The following is a 17817-nucleotide window of genomic DNA, read 5'->3' on the forward strand; positions in this document are numbered from 1 at the left end:
CCATCTCTCCCAAAAATGGCCGCCTCCTGCGCTGGAGCCTCGCTTTGCAACAATATTCCTTTGAGGTGCGTTACAAAAAGGGGAGTCTCAACGGTAACGCCGATGGCTTAAGTCGAAGCCCCTAACGTAGGAATCAGCCTCAAAATTGTTTGTTACTGATGTTTTTCTTCCTGAGGCAGGATTTTTAACATATTGCTTTTGTGTAGTGTTTCAAAGTGATGATGTTCTTTCTAGTGAAATTTTCCAATTTGTGGACGCGTTCTGAGTGCTGCTAGAGTACTGTAAGGAACTAGGCAGTGGTATAGAAGGGGAAAGAGCCTGGCAGGGCTTAGTGAGGGTTGTGCCGTGCTTGCTGACTGAGCGGTTGAGTTTCAGCGTAGTTCTAACGCTTGCCGGGAACGAGAACAAAAATGTGAACTCTCCCGAAGTCACTTTGCAGTGTCCTGTGCGAACCTGAACGAGAGAACGAGGCCTTCTCTGTGCGCTGCGCTCAAGAAACGTCGAGGGACGCCCGACTTCGGTTATGAGCATCATCGAGCGACATCCCTCCGGACAGCGGATGCAGTCCCCTGACCATCGGGATCTCCTTCCCCCGGCGGGGCGGTCTGTTACGTTTCGCCTACGACGCGCGGTTTAGCCGGCGCGGCTGCAACGGACGCCGGGGCTTCGTTCAAAGCGGCAGACATTTTGGCCCGTTCGGCGCCGCCGCTACGCCTCCCTGCCAAGCGCGTCCAGGCATGTTCCAATGCCACGTGTCTTCATGTGCGTGTGTGTGTGTATGTGCATGTTGGTGCCCACGCTTGTCGAAGCGCGGCAGCCGGGGAGAGGAGCTCCCCCAACTGTGAAGCGAGGGGTCTGACCGGCGCCGGCACGACGTATGCGCCACCTTCTCTTCCCATTGTGCCCGAGCGGCACAGTCACGTGCTCGTCTATAGAGGGGTTCCTTCTTGCCCTCAACTGCGAGAGTATAAAAGCAGCTGCCCCCGGACGCCAAAAAAGAGGCTCCGATTTCTTCTGTTGAGTAACGTGCACTCCCGTCTCTCTACTTCGGTCAACCTGACCGCCAACTCTTTGCGATGTTAGAATAAACAAGTTGTTTTGTTGTTACCAGTCGACTCATGCTTTGCCGGGACCTTCGGATGCTTCCAGTTGTACCCCAGGCCGCCAGGCCAACGCTACCCTTGGGGCTTGCGACCCAGGTGCAACAACGGGCGTCAGCGCCGAGTTCCCAACAACTCGTGCCAGCGGTGGGATTACAACAGAGCGGATGGCGTCACCGCCGGCTCACACAGTATGGGCCGGATAGTCGCTGGGCGCCGTTGTGGCGCTGCTTCCTGACGCGCCACTTCGGCAAAACTGACTTTGGCAAGGTAGGACATCCGCTTGCGTGCCTCCTTAAATTATATATTTTCTTTTGCTTTTATTGTCACAGTTTCTTTCTCTTTTTTTTTACAGGATGGGCACAACCGCGAGTAAGATATTAATCGCAGTTCACCCATCACAGTTCCCCATCATCATCAATCCCCATCACAGTTCACACTGTGGAGAAAGTTTTCACATGATTCCGAGAGGTGTTCCTTTGCACCGCATTTTGCACAAGTCTGAAAGCCTCGGCAGTTCTGTGAACTGTGGACGAATTGCTGGCACCTAATTAAAGCGTCGCAGGGGATTAGGGACATACGGCCTGACCCGGATCTTCACATATCCTGCTTCGATAGTGATCATTTCAACCCCGTAGACTACGCTATGCATCGGAGACTACGCTGCGGGTGGTATTCATGGTACAGTGTGGGGTTGCTGTTACTGGAACATCCCGAAAGGACACAAGATTTCGTAGTTTTTCATGTTGTTTCTGATCGCGGAGCTGCAGGAGCAGATCACCGCTTGCCATTATCGGTGCTTTGTAACCGGGACCGAAAACTTCGGTCAGAGATTTCGAGACGACGAAGTGTGAGATCACTCTCACCATCTCTTAAGCTTTATCCGAGTGGATTATGTGAAAGCGGGAAAAGTTCTATGTTCGGTTACCAAAAAAATCGAAAGACCTCTTCGATGTGCCCTCGTTTCTGAGGGCGATCAGGAAGTAAGGAGAAGGAAGTTGCCATGGATATACATAATGAATTCAGCAGCGGCGCCAGCCACCCACCACGGAGCCCAACGAGGGGACGCTGCAGTACCTTGAAAGGACAGGTCCTGCATACGCCGGCTGTACGACGCTACCATCACCAAGTATGGTGTACCCAAGCATGGCTAACCACATTAGGTTAACCCTTGCTGCCTATGAAATTGGAAGTAAAAGGAAATAAAGACAGTACACGAAAGATTCGAAGATAGAGAGGAAGACGAAGATTGGAGAGGAGGACAGAAAAAGACAACTATCGATTTCCCCGGGTGGGTCAGTCCGGGGGCCGTCTACGTGAAGCTGAGGCCAAAGGGGTGTGATGCATTCAGCATTCGACCAACCCCCAGGATCCCCCTTTCCTCGGACACGGCTAAGCCGCGCACAGTTAGACGCGGTAGGGTTCAAATCTCATGACTCATGCCTCAATTCTATAAAGTTCTTCTACTTATGGATTAGTGTAATGTTGTCATTCTTCTAGCTCCCTTGCACATTTGAAGTGATGAGGCGCTGCGTATAAAGGGTCGCAAGCTATTCAAGTATAATATCACCTCCATCTTTGATTAAATCGACTGTTAATCTATCTGCTCCTGCCGCTTTTTCCGGGGACATGTCTTGCAATGCCCTTAGAACTTCATCGCTCGTTATAGAAGGAGCATCTGCATCCTGTTCATCACTATTTCTATTGAATGGCTGCTTTGGGTACTGTACAAGTTATACGTATAATTCTGGCGAATCGCAATATATGGCAGCAAAGACGTATTCAAGTATGAACGCATCCATCTGCGCAGAAAAAACTGCCGCATGTGACGCGCTACGTAACCTATAATGGTTAAAAATTATTGCTGAAACCTTCACCTCAAAAGTAAGGTTAAGTTATCCCCTAATTACTAATTTGCTGCTTTCTTTAGGAATCAATCGTACATTGTCACACATAGTCGCGATAGCAAATAATTGAAGTCAGCACACCCAACCAACGCACATACGCTTGTAAATAACGAAAAAAAAGACATAGGCAATAGCAGAAGAACGTTTCAAAGCTGAATAGACGTACGAGACTGAAAGAAACAAAGCATTAGTGACAAATAAGAATAACAGACCCAATTAACTTATGTAATACTTACAACGACATTGTAGACATATTGACAGCACGTGCATGCAAACAATAGGCGCGATACAGTATGCGACTGTCTTTGACGACCATAAGACATTCTGTATTTTGAAGGAGACCAATTGACCGCTTTAGTTGAGCTGTGAAGAATCAGTCTGATGAAGACCTTCAAATATATACAGTAAAGCAGGGATACCTGGACCAGGCTGGCATTTATTTGTCGCCGAACGTCAAATTTACGCGGTGTCATGTGTGCTGAAATCTTAACGTTGTGGGCCATTTTAGGAGCTCAAGAGGTGATACTTTAAAGCCGGCTAAGCAAGAGCACGGTTAATCAGTGCAACAAAAGCATTCTCCTACCTGTCAGGGTTGAACTGCAAGGGGTCAGGCCAGAAGCGTGGGTCCCTCTGGATCTGATATAACGGCGCCATGAAGCACGTTCCGGTCTTGAACTGTGTGCCCTTGTATGCGAAGTCTTGCTTGGCTTGCCTCGTGACGAACCTACATAAAGCGTTGTCGCGGCTTTGAATAGGCACAAATTCGCAAGGGTAGCACAAGGTAGAGGAAGGGTGCGCCACACTATGTAAGCGGATGTACATACATTAATTGCAGCGAATATGCTGCACATTTCACTGCAGTTGACTGCGCTGCGCCAATTCTTGCACTGCGCCGAATTAGCGCTCGAAAGATTTCGAGCGTCAATTTACCCTTGCCCTGCTTTTGCACATAGCTACTTTTATTAGGGCACGCGGCACGGCCACACTCGACGGCATAGCGGGTGCTCACCGCCAGGCCTATACCTGGCCTGCGCGTACCTTACAAGACCCGATTCCAGGTAATCTACGACATCTTCAAGCAACATACAGCTTTGTGCATCACCTTCGGTAACGTTATTTGGATTCCACGATGCTAATGTGCTGTATAGTTAGGCGAAGTGCTACATATATTTATTTTCCTAATAAATAGAAACAATCATACCTTTCCCTCTTTTTTTTTTTTGCACTGCTAAGGGTTATCAGAACTATATGTGCTGTGTCGCAAGATTTAGATTGAAGCATCACTTGATACCCGTCGCAGTGGCTTAGCGGCTATGGTGTTGCGCTGAGAGGCCGCGGGATCAAATCTCGGCCGCGGCGGCCGCAGCCAGATGGAGGCGAAGTCCGTCTCCCGTGCATTGAGGGCACCTTAAAAATCTCCTAGCGGTGAAAATTAAGCTGGAGTCCCCCACTACGGCATGCCGCATAATGAAATCGTGGTTTTTGGCACGTAAAAGCGCAGAATTCAAGACGCCAATTGCGTGTTTATTCTACACATCAGCTCATCATAGACAAACGACAGTACTAGCCATAAATTCTAACGGCGTTCTTTTAGCAAGACCAATAAAAAGGGTACACCTAAACCAAATCTGCACAGAAGCACAGTCGACGGCATTTTATTTTTTATCTGTACGTTCACAGTCCACGGCTATATACTAATTTACGTAAGTGTTTAGGTGGCGCCATCATGGACTGTTAACGCTGCTGCTTTTTAACAAAATGTACTAGCTGGTTTCTACAGCCGATTCGTAAGCATGAAAATAAGGGTATAAATACGTACTGCGTTCCCTGCCCATGTTACGCGACTCATTTCTCATAAAACTTGGAAATTGTTTGTACGATATTGTTTGTAGACGATATTGTACGGCTTGCTCACACCCGAGTAGGGCTACAGGAATTAATGAGCATATGTGGAGAGGAGGGAGAAAAATTGGGACTGCAATTCAGTAGAGAGAAGTCTGGGATAATAGTATACAATGAACAAAGGGGGGAACCATTGGAAATACAAAGCACTAAGATTGACCATGTTGAAAAATATAAGTATTTGGGCATATGGCTAAACAAGGGCAAAAAGTACTTGGAAGAACAGGAAAAAATTATGATTGAAAAAGTGAAAAGGAACTCAGCTGTAATGAAACACAAGGCACTATGGAACTATAATAGGTACGAGGTGGTCAGGGGCGTATGGAAAGGGGTTATGGTACCTGGCCTCACATTCGGAAATTCAGTACTGTGCATGAAATCGGAAGTTCAGGCATGCATGGAAACGAGACAGAGAAGTGTAGGCAGGTTGGCCTTAGGAGCGCACGGGAACACCCCTAATGAGGGAGTGCAGGGGGCATGGGATGGACGTCATTCGAAGGTAGAGACAATAAGTAAGCTAAAATATGAACAAAGACTCTCAGCACTGGAGGAAAAAAGGTGGGCAGGAAAAGTGTACAAATATCTATACATGAAAAGTTTGAACACAAAGTGGACACTCAGAACGAGGAAGCTGAGGAATAGATACCTACAGCCGAGGGAGAGAGAGACAAGGAGATTCTTGAAGATGGGAAGGAAAGGTTGGGGTAAAGCGCAGCGCAGTAACTGTCTCTCAGCAGAGGACACCTCAACCGCGCTGCACAGGGGGTAGGGAATGAAAGGGAGGGGGTCCAACGTGGTTCTAGTATGAGAAAGGAGGTGAAGGAGACGGAAAGAAAAATGTGGGAAGAAAGAATGCTCGGAAAGCCAGCGCTATCTATGTATAGGTCACAAAAACACGAGGTTAAGAGAGAGCTCTTATTTGATAACTTGCGGGGCAGCTCACTATTATTCGAAGCTAGGACGGGGGTTTTGAGAACGAAAACATACAGGGATAAATTTGAAGACGTGGACCTTTTGTGCACAGCTTGCGGAGCCGAAATGGAGACCACAGAGCGTATAGTGCTGAGATGCACAGACCTTCGCCCGACTCTGGCAGAGGGAACAGTGGCAGATATGGAAGTGGCATTAGGTTTTCCCGGGGAACGAGGGAAAATAGACGAGAAAATAGTGGCAGTAACAAAGGGGAGGCTAGAGGATTGGTGGACGAAGTCAAGGGAGAGATAATACCATAAATCAGGGGAGATAATGTTTCCTACGATTTTTTAGATTGTTATTTTGGGGGGAGGCGGGGAGTGAAAACTAGTGTAAGGAAAAGAGGATATAAAGAAAGGGAAAATAATAGGAGGGGAAGCAAAAGGCTAGGTGGCGCCAGCCGCCGCCCGTTACAGAGGCTGTAGCCACCATCCATCCATCCATCCATCCATCCATCCATCCATCCTGGGTAACTCGGCGATAGAAGTTCCGTTTCCGCCTTGCTCCGGCGGCGCAGGTTGTGTTCCACTCGAGGATTTGAAGGCGTTGCTCTACGCCAGAGTCGAGTGCTCGCTCGCGGAGTCTGTCGGCTGCTCCGACTCCGTCATTGGAATTCAACACTAGACGTGAACAGGAAAGTGGAAGTATGGCGAAAAGGGAGAGGAGGAAAACAGTGCCGGCACGACCAGGCATGCGGCCTGCGCGGAAGCAAAGCGCTGGCTTAGGATTCGGACCCACTGAACATGCGCTGCTGCGCCTACGGCGCCGTTGCCGGTAGAGAATGCGCTCTGCTAAAGAATGCGCTGGAAACGCTTCGTCTGCCGCTGCTGCTAAACGAATTGCCCGAGCAGAGGCTCATTACCGCCGCCGAGAGCACCTTGTCCTTCAGAATCAAGTTCTTTGCCATAATATATTGAGAATTTAAGACACCTAAACAGCTGCGCTCGAAATTCGCATTAGTGACTAAGGTAATCGTCGACGAATTGTTTTTTTAATACTCGACGCCGCGTTTTTTTCCAAGGCCATCGCGCAACGAGTCACTTAAGTTTTCGCCCTAAAGAGTCACGTGGTCCAGGGACCCGCTCGTGGCACTGCTCGCACCAGGCACGTACCAGGATTTTTTTTCGGGGGTGGGGGCAACCTAACGTTTTCTATGCAAATGAGGGGGGGGGGTACCTTTACAAGCATAAATGTGAATAACGCCCGCCATTCGCCATAAAGGCGCGTAAACCGGCAAAAGAGAAATCTCAAGGGTACGCCTGTGAGATACACCTCTTCTTTACTTGGCAAACAAGGAACCACGTCGAATGAACTCGCACAGGAAGAACACTGCTAAGAACAAGTAAACAAACTAAAGTGCAAAATAAAGATTTCCATCATCCTCATCAGCCTATTTTATGTCCCCTGCAGGACAAAGGCCTGTGTAGTAGCATACAACTTAAAAAAACAGCAGTTGGAAACCAAAGCACACGAACCACGCGGGGTTGTGTTACTCCGCCAGCCAATCACAGAAGCAAAGAAAATCGTCATGCTGCGGCCTTTTGAATATGGCGTCGTACTTGATACCTCCGGAGCGTCTGCTGTTCATGAAGAGTCTTTTCATCGACGGAAGCAATGAAGTGTGCAACAGAAATGGACAAAGCGTGTGGAGGAGGAGGAGGAGGAGGAGGAGGAGGAGGAGGAGGAAGAAAGAACTTTATTCTTGTCCTGTACGAGGTGTTGCCACCTGCCTGGCTAGTCCCATGTTGGGACCGGGAGGTCAAGCCTCCTAGCCCTATCACGGGCATACTGGACAGCCAGGACTTGAGGGATATGATCTGGAGATCTGATCATTCCTAAAAACTGATTCCGGGAAAAGCAGGGGCCGAGCGACCCACACTCCCAGAGCATATGTTCAAGCGTGCATGTCTCCTTTTTGCATGCTTTGCATATAATATTCATGTCTGCAATGTCATACCATTCCTTTATTTGTGCAGGTGAATAATAAGACTCTGTTTTTAATTGTCTAAGTGTAACAGCTTGTGCTCTGTTTAGTCTATAAGTGAGGGGGTAGAAACTCCCTCCTTCCCATCTAGTAATGTTTTGTAATTTCATTGTATGTAATGAGCGTATCTCTCTGTAGGTTCTCCAATCAAGCAGAATCAAAACCATATGTAAAAGCGGCCCGGTCTGTAAGGTCGCGGGCGACGCTGTTGGCTGATTCATTTGGATTGAAAGGAATACCATCAAGTGAACCAAGGTGCGCCGGGAACCAGTAAATGTAACGTGTAACATTTGTTTGCCTTTTGTTAATTATTTTCGCAGCCTGTGGGGCAATTTTTCCCCTATTGAAAGCTCTAATAGCTGTTTTCGAGTCGCTATACATTTCTGTAAATCTATCGTCTGTTAGTGCCAATGCAATGGCAACTTGTTCAGCGACTTCAGGCTTGCTAGTGTAGACCGTGGCGCAGTTGGTGCAATTGCCCTGATGATCCACCACTGCCGCCGCGAACTTAGTTCGATCGTTGTAGGCAGCTGAATCAACAAAGCAGGCTCCTCTGCCCCCTTTATCCATTTTCTTGATTAACGCCCTGGTTCGCGCAACTCTCCTGTTGATGGTATGTTTTGGGTGCATATTCCTGGGTAGCGGTGCGACAATTATGTTGTCTGCGAATTCTTGATTAACTTTACTGTACTGTGCTGGATCCGTAATCGGGTTGATGATGATCTTGTCCAGGATTGATCTTCCAGTGCTGGTTGTAGATAGTCTCGCTATTTGTGATGTTTCTTGAGCCTCCGCGATCTCCATGGTCTTGTTGTGTATTCCTAACTTGAGCAATTTTGCAGTGCTGGTTCGAATTGGGAGCCCCAATGCGCTTTTAACAACTTTCTTGATCGCTGAGTCAAGCTTCTTGAGCTGAACCTGCGTCCAGTTGTACATGGCAGTGGCGTATAAAATATGACAGAGCACGAAAAAGTTGATTAACCTGATGAGGTTATCTTCTTTCATGCCCTTGTGTCTTCCTGCCAGGCGTCTGATCATCCTGCACGCGTTATCCGTTTTAAGGGTGATTTTCTTGACCTCCGTGTGGTTTCCACCGTTTGCATCAATGAAAAAGCCTAGTACCCTGATCACGTTGACTCTGGGTATATTGGCACCATTTTCTGTATGTAGGTGTATATTGCTTTCCGATAGAGGTTTCCAGCCCTTAGGCCTGCCCCCTTTTTCACGTCTATAAAGTAGCAACTCCGATATATGTGGGGAGCACCTGAGTCCAGTGGGTCTCAGGTATTCTTCCACCGTCTTGATCGCTTCAGTCAATGCGTCTTGTATCTGCCCTTCACTGCCACCAGCACACCATACAGTGAGATCATTAGCATAACTGGTATGGTCAATGCCCTTAATGTTGCCCAGCTTTCTGGACAGACCAATCATGCACAGGTTGAAAAGGACGGGAGAGATCACCGATCCTTGGGGGGTGCCTCGATCTCCGAGCTGAACCACTTCCGAGTTGGTGTCTCCGACCTTTATCTTCGCCGTGCGTGCTTCGAGAAAGGATTTGATGTATTTAAACATCCTCAACCCGAGTCCAATGTCTTCTATTGTTTTGAGGATGTACTCATGCTTGATGCTGTCGAGCATTTTTTCCAAGTCTAATCCCAGTATGGCCTTAGTATTTCTAGAATATCTGTCAAGTATGTGGTGTTTAATTTGCTTCATGGCATCCTGCGTGGAAAGTGCGGACCTAAAACCCAGCATGTTGTGGGTGTATATATTATTGTCCTCTAAGTGGTCCTTTAGCCTGTTAAGGATTGCGTGTTCAGCGACCTTCCCCATGCATGATGTAAGTGATATTGGCCTTAAGTTGCCCAAGCTAGGAGGTTTACCCGGCTTCGGTATTAGTATAACTTGTGAAGTTTTCCATTCTTCTGGCACTTCGCCTGAGATCCATGCTTCATTGATGAAGTCTGTCAGTGATTCAATTGACGGCTCATCGAGATTGCTAAGTGATTTGTTTGTTACTCCATCAGGACCGGGGGCTGACTTTCGATTTAGTTCACTTAACACCCTCCGGATTTCGGATGTGGTGAAGGGTTGGTCGAGTTCAGGTTGAGCGGCTCCCCTGTATTCTGATTGAAGTGGCTGGTCCTGCTCATTTCTAACTGGTAGGTATTTGTCAATTAGTTGTTTGGTTACTGTTTCGATGGGCTGATCCTTAAGGGCTATGTGTATAGCTCGGGCAAGGCTGTGTCTCTGGTTGGATTTAGTGCCTTTTTCATCCAGCAGATGCTTGATCAATTTCCACGCCTTGCCTTTTCTTATTTGCCCATCGATTGACTCACAAAACTCGTCCCACTGTTGCTGGCAGAGGGTGTTACAGTATTGTTTGATTTGTTTATTAAGTTCTGCGATTCTTTTTCTCAGCCTACGATTTAGTCTTTGGGCCCGCCATCTTCGGGTTATGGCTTCCTTGGCTTCTTTTAAGTAGGCAAGTTTCGAGTCCATTGCCTCTACATTAGTGTCTGTAACAATTCTTTTGGACGCTGTTTTAATGTCCCTTCTGATGCCCTCACACCAGTCTCTGAGATTGAGTTTGGTGGTTTCTTTTCCGCTTTGGGCTCTTAACTTACGAAAAAGGTCCCAATCTACGACCTCGAATTCTCGAGTTCGGCCTTTCTCTACTTTCAGTCTGACTTCTATTACGTAATGATCGCTGCCAAAATTCATGTTTGTGTTAGTCCATGAAACATGCTCTGTGTTCTTAATGAACGTAAGGTCAGGTGTGGTGTCTCTGCAGGCAGAATTGCCAACCCTTGTAGGATGTGCCTTATCCGTGATTAAGACCAGGTCTAGCTCATCCGCGTGGTTCCACAGATTCCTGCCCTTGGCATTCGTCGTAACGTAGCCCCATAGCTCGTGGGCTGCATTGAAGTCTCCTAATATAATCAAAGCTCTACTTCCAGCTAGATTAGTAGCCTTTTCTAATAATCTCTTGAAGTGTTGTTTCTGGTGTTTCGGATTGCTGTAGATGTTGAGTACGAATAAGCTATTGTTTCTTTGATTTTTGTGTGAAGTTGGTAATACATCCTCAAACATGAGGTACTCTAGGTTTTTGTCTACGATGCCTATTTCATGTAGGATGTGTGTAAGCTGTTTATTTACAAGCACGTGCAGGCCCCTACCGAAGCGCTTCTACCAAGAGCTCGCCCGCTCGCTCTAGCGCATAACGTTCACCGACACTGTTTCCCGGTAAACATTGCGGTTACATAAGCTGCAGTTGCCAGGAAGCTTGAGAAGCAGTCAGGGATGTTCCACTCTTGAAGTCCAAGCTTAAGCGTCCTCCAAATTTTTCGGTGAGTTCTGTCGTGCGCTCCGATGGACGAATCTTCGGCGGAAATGGTACAAAAAGTCACATAGTCACAGAAACGCTTGTCCGTGTGCCTTACTACGCCCTTGTCTTGAATTCCGCGCACTACATTTATTTCCTTGCAGTATGAACCAACTCGCCCAACAACATCTTATTGAGTCACTGAGACAGACCGCGCCGGCGGCCGTTCTCCATACATAGCGCCGCGCATCACGGCGCTGCCAGTCATTGAGGTGATTTCGGTGAGTTCTGTCGTGAGTTCCGATAGACGAACTTTCAACTGCTTCGACTTCTTTCAACGACTTCGACTTCGACTTCTGCCAGCTCCTTTGGACGTCCATGCAAGTGCGCGAACGAGACTGAGGCACCTGCTGCGATAAACGATACAAGGCAACGTGGCAACAATACCATTATACGGTTCTTAAAACAACGAGTCATCGTGGGGAAGACGTCACCCTGCTGTCGTTCTCGTCTTCGTAGGGATATAAGGGCCATAGACTTTTGTATAAGAGTGCTCCACGACGTTTTCTAGAGGTCCTATGTTGGACGGCCAAGGCAGTCGGCGCCTAAACTTGACGAGCGAACGTCAGCGCCGTGGTACACAACCTAGAGGGCGGAGTAAACAGCTTTTCGCAGGACGTGCTTCGATTTCGTGTCACTTTAAGTCACATGCAGCCAGCGTCAGGGTGGACTGGGCACCGGTGTGCTAGAATGTCAAAGTGCAGGCGCTCCTCACAACACGCGGGCCTATGGACAGCGCTTGGCCGGATGCGTTGGGCGTTACCAAGCGTTGATATAGGTGCGTGCACGTCATCGTTCAAACTATCGTACCATTTTTGCGGCCTGCCAACTAGAGAGCGTCAGCGTATTTTAGTAGGATCCACAAAGTGCCGTCTAGCGCCTTCACTCCAGCGCTAACTTTAGTCAGCGCTAGGGAGCCTACATGGAAAGGCTGTTTACGTAGCCAGCGCTGGTTGTCGGCGGCGCCGCGCGGTGCAGAACGAAAACACCTGTCATAGAGTCACTGTTTCAGTGACTCTGTGACATCTGTCATGAATGTTGTTGTGGCCAACGTATAGGGAAGTACCGTGCACGTGGCTTACGTCGCAGCTTCGTAATGCCAGCCGCGAACTGCTGCGTTGTTCGTCTCTCGAATAATTGTTCTAGATTTCCAGCAAATTGGTTTTGTTGCTATAGTTGTCGTTGTTTCTGGGCGCGGCGTGCCTCTGTGACAAGCTTTAGAGCGGTGGATGCAGCAATGCGCGCGCTTACAGCGTGAACACAGCTTGCTTTGTTGCACTTGGTTTAATTTGTATCTCATCAGTTCAATTTCGTATACCCGCCGTGGTAGCATACGGTTGCTTCGGCCTTGCGCTGCAAAGCCCGAGGACGCGGAATCGGATCCCGGACGCGGCGGCCGCATTTCAGTAGGGGCGATATGCAAAAACGCCTGTGTACCGTTCATTGGGCGCACGTTAAAAAACCCCAGGTAGTTAAAATTTATCGACAGTCCACTACTACAGCGTGCCCCGTAACCATGTCCTCGTTTTCACACTTGGAAGCCCAGAAATAATATATATATATATATATATATATATATATATATATATATATATATATTGCGAGTGTTCTACGGCCTCTTAGCTCTCGCCGTAACTCTTTGTTCACTTGACTTTTGCCTTGCTGAACTCCATGCTCGCCGTTAATGCGTGTGGTACCCACTATTTATACCACCTCGTTTGAAACACCTCAAAGTGTATTTGCGAGATACTTGCGCGACCGATACGCTTTACGAAAAAGAAAAAGAAGCGACCTTGAAAACCAAAGCAAAAGGTGAATGTTGGAGCCAAATGAAACGCCAACAATTTAGTTGAAGGGACACTAAAGCAAAACAATAAATCAGTTTAGACTAATGAAGCATTGTTTGAGAACCCTGCAGGCAGTCATTTAAAAATATTGTTTGATTATTAGACGAGAAAATGAAGGTCCAAGTATCAGTATTTGAATTTCGCGCCGAAACCCCAGCGTAGGTACGTCAGCGTGACGTCAGGGATTCCAAAGTATGCTTTCGCATTTGGGCCGCGTTGGCTTAATAAAGGTTTTCGAAACTTGCCATGTTTCATGTTTGGTTCCTTTAGAACACAATGTAGTCCATCTGTACCGCTATATATATTTAGTAGGCCCTAGAAGGTACCGTCAAAATCCAAGACGTCACAGCCCCCAGGTGCAGGAACTTAAGTAGGCGTCGCCACCCGTATTTCGTTCTTGCGCTTGTTCTGGCTTACCAAACGTCTTATGGTTGTAAGAGTGGTGCTTTTGGTGTTGTAGAACGGTAATTTACTGATGCATAAAACATCCTTTTTCACTTTAGTGTCCCTTTAACCTTGTGTACACATATCTACCCCTTTTTGAAGCTTTCGTGCGTAACAGGCTGGTATGATTCATAGATGACATAAAATGACATGCTCACAAGTTTAGCCATGTGGCATACGCGCAAATAAAAAAAGGACAGAATTTTCGCGCGTAGGTGCGACAGCTGCAAGCCAGCTCGTTCGCGCATGTATGCTGGTCAATATCCGCTGCTTGGGGATCGTGTATCCAAACGTAGTCGATAAACCAACATACTTCCGTATTCACTTTGATGTAGACGTAAAAAGGCGCTTAGAAACCGGATCCCGCTAGCGTACGCTTCTGTTGGCATTTGTATGTGGTAGGCACTTTCTCTTTAGAAGGCTCGACTGCTGTCGCTCGGGATTCCCCTTGCACATCGAAAACGTGGCCGCTTCTCCGTAGATTCTGCCCATCTGTCAAGATTGGAGACCCCTGAAAACCTCCTCAACGCACACGTGCCGAAATCGAGATTTTGACAGTTGACAACAACAAACACGGAGTGACGTGGGCGGACACAGGAAAATGCACGTGGCCGCGATGAGGAAGGCTGCACAATGCGCCACGCCCGCGCCTCCGGTGATGGCGCTGTCTCCGCAGATCGCCGCAGGCCCCTTTTAGTGCCGCGCGCTACTCTGACATGCTTGTTAAGGCGAAAGGCCTTATATGCCTTATCCGTCAGTCGACCTTGAGCGAAAACGGGTCGATGACACTAGAGATACAAAAAGGCTACGAACATTCGACTTTCGGTTGGAGTCGAGCCCATGACCCTCGGTGTTAATGAGGGAGAAGTTAATTCAGGCACAGCTAATTGAGGTATAGTTCATTAAATCACTCGAAACCTCGACCTTTGCAGTCAAGAGGGATGACTAAGCGAAGTACTCTAAGCGAATTAAGGAGGATGACTAAGCGAGGTAGACTAAGCGAAATGAGGCGGATGGGGACGTCATGTGTCCGTCTTTAATGCATCGGCACTTGGGCTTTCGCCTTCAAGTCGTCTTAGGGATAACATAAGTGACCCTGTGAAATTTTTGTTGTTGCTTTGTAAAGTATGCGTCCCGCCACGAATTGACTATAAATCTTTTGTCTACTCCTGATTACAGGCGCCGTGGTTTGCAGTTTTCCTCCGTGTAGAGGTCCTTGGCTTGGGTGCTTGTTCTCACTACTATATGTATTTATTATATTCTTATACTTGTTCCTAATATCAAAACTTGCCAATTTTTCTAGATGTGCTATATGCATCTCTGTTTTGTGTGACGTCGCTTGTGCCAAAATACCTATCCGTGGTTTTTAGTATAGTCTCATTATTGATTCACGTAGCGTCATATCTTCTGTCGACTATGTTGATAACACCATTAGATTGTTACATCATGTCCATATTGCTTATAAAATACTTAATGATTATCTCATAATAGTTACGCATTTTACAAGGACACTGAAAAAGAGTAGCACATAAAACAGATATTAATGCAAGAGTCCATCAAGTCTCTTCTCTTTCCTTCACATGTATGTAACCAATCTTCCTCTCCACCACTAAGAAAAAAACGGCCACGATCTTCTCATATTTTACCTGTCTTTGTTCATTCCTCTTTTTTTCAGGTCATTAAACTGAAAGACGCGAAGGATCTCGTGACCTGTGAAACCTTTGACAAATATTCGTGGTATAGTTGACGCAACGCTTACGTGAGGCCGGGTGGATAAAGCCGCATTGTCTCCTTGATTACTCGTTCCAGGTAATTCAGCCTTTTCATCACCGTCTCGAAGTCGAGTTTGCCCTGCACGAGAAACAAGACAGCAGACAAGATTTTTTTTTAGGACGAGCTTACTCGGCACTTTACACGCCGGACAACGTGTTCCGTGGATGGAGCAGACATGCCACATAACGTTGAGAACAAGTTGCTATGCCTCTTTCGGCAGAACGTATTACACGGAAATACATGTCTTTCTCCCGAAGAAACTTGGCAAGGGAATGAAGAAAAATTTACACCTGTTTCGTCAGTACACGGCGATGAATGGCCGTGTGAAAATTGCGGCCGGATAGGGCTTCAGCAAGAAGATTTGTCCGGCGAGAGAGCGGTTATTTTGTCGCAAACGATTTAATGACCGCTTTATGTTTGACCATAGTCCTGCTAAGTACCCCAAGAAATGCTATTACATAGGAGGTTGTAGTATTAGACACAATTAATGATAGTTGTTATCAATTAATTCACACATTACTTAGAATATTCCGCAACTAATCACCTTTGATGTACAATCTCTCAGACGCAATGGACTTGCCCCCTCTCTTTATCCGTCGTCCAGAATTGTTCAACAACTCTTGGAAACTCGTCACACTCCATGCTTCCTCCGTTTTCTTCTTTACCTACTCCACGTCTTGAAAACACTTTCCTTTAATCTTTCATTTTTAGTCTTGGAGATAAAATTACGCGAGTGGCAATATATGGAAAGTAGAGAGCGTGAGATAAGTGGCGCTGTTATCCAATTTTTATCAGGAAGTGCTGCAGGCTCAGCACTGTCAGGAAGCAACCCACGTGTTGAGAAAAAGCAAAACCGATGCCTTCAAGAAAGTACATATACCACTTCTAAATTAGCCGAATTGGTAATAAGAATGTCTGCAGAAAAAAAGAAACGTCAAATTTCAGTGTGCCTTTATTATCTATGAATTAATGAGCTCCCTTGACCACCAGCGTAGAGGACATGTTCGAATAGGTATTCGTTTTGCAGCTACGCCAGTACTGTGTCCGTTTTATCACATCTTCAGTGGCTTTCGTGATGACCGACGCCGGCATTCTGCGGCAGACATCCGTTATCCTTGTCCTAAGGTAATCTGACGTCTGTTTCGATCATATAAGCGCGATCTTTCACATAATCCCAAAGAAAGAAATTGAGTGGAGAGAGGTCAGGTGACCTAGCCGGCCAATTAATTTACAAGCCCGTGCCTTCCAATCTATTGCGCATGAAAAGTCGCATCCAGCCAGTTTCTTGATCGGCTGCTGCTATGTGCGGGTGCCCCATCTTGCTGATACCACAGAAGTGGAAGACGGGACAGCGGGACTTCGCTGAGAAACTCATCCACCACTCCTTCAAGGATTTCATTCACGTAACTCTGTCCAGTCTGTGTGTCATCGAAGAAGAGGGGACCGATTATGACACCCGCGTAAATTCCGATCTGCACATTGAGCGACCACTGGTACTGGTGGCGATAGCGCTTTACCCAGTCTAGTTTGGAGTCCCTCCAATAGTGTGCATTATGCAAATTTGCCTAGGCGTTCCTGCGAAAAGTGGCTTCATCTGTGCACATGATATTGCTCAAAAAGTCCGGTGACTCATCGGCTATTGTGCGGACACAATTCGAGAAATCTGGACGATTCTACAGATCCCTAACTTCTAAGCATTGGTGCTGGTTAAGGTGGTATGGGTGAAAGGCCGTCATTTAGAACCCTCCAAACTGACGACTTCGGAATTAGTACCTGGGCGGCCACATTCTGCACGCTAGCATGAGGATTTGAGGCGATAAATGCTAGAACATCCGTGAGTAGACTAGGACTCAAAGATGGAGTCCTCCGTCACTGTTTCTTGACGCTGCCGGTTTGTCTCATGTTTTCATAATTTCTGATGGTAGTCGCTGCGTTCGGTCTACCGCCACACTTCCATGCATGATATATATATATATATATATATATATATATATATATATATATATATATATATATATATATATATATTGACACAATGATGTGGGACACTATGATGTGAAGCGCGTGCGCTGCACGTTCTTCTCCTGGCCCGCGATTAAATAGAAGCTTCTTTTGTAAGACTCCGTTTTCAATGTACGTTACATTTTTCTGGTGGAGGTGCGGGGTACATGCTACCGCTCTCAGATCGAACACCGCCTACAAGGCCTGTACGAAGTCCCGTCGAGCTGACTCCAGTTCACGTACGGGCAAGCCATCGACTTCAAGGACTGCCACCTGAGCACGAGCCTCTACCCAATCGAGTCATAAGGATGAGTGCCTCAGTCCCGTCTTCTTCCTCAACCGCACCGACCGAAGTCGTCCTTAACCAGCCGCGAATCCCCACATCCTTCCATGGGGACACCTTCGAAGATGTTGAGGACTGGCTCGATCACTTTGAGCGTGTCGCAGAATTCAACGGCTGGACTCCAGAGCGCAAGCTACGCAACGCCTACTTTGCCCTCGA

The 17817-nt window shown here is 47.2% G+C and overlaps 1 protein-coding gene across 1 annotated transcript in view; it reads right to left on the minus strand.

Annotated features, from left to right (window-relative positions):
* The window catches only part of LOC142586244 (cytochrome P450 3A14-like), a 123438-nt gene that overhangs the window by 11606 nt on the left and 94015 nt on the right, over positions 1-17817 (minus strand). Inside the window, exons 11-12 of the mRNA XM_075697493.1 lie at positions 15301-15392; positions 3591-3731 (exon numbers count right to left, since the gene is read on the minus strand). Of these exons, the coding sequence (XP_075553608.1) occupies positions 3591-3731; positions 15301-15392 (233 nt within the window). The remainder of the gene's footprint in view (positions 1-3590; positions 3732-15300; positions 15393-17817) is intronic.

Source organism: Dermacentor variabilis, chromosome 6 (assembly GCF_050947875.1).
Source record: "Dermacentor variabilis isolate Ectoservices chromosome 6, ASM5094787v1, whole genome shotgun sequence".
Lineage (NCBI taxonomy): Eukaryota > Metazoa > Arthropoda > Arachnida > Ixodida > Ixodidae > Dermacentor > Dermacentor variabilis.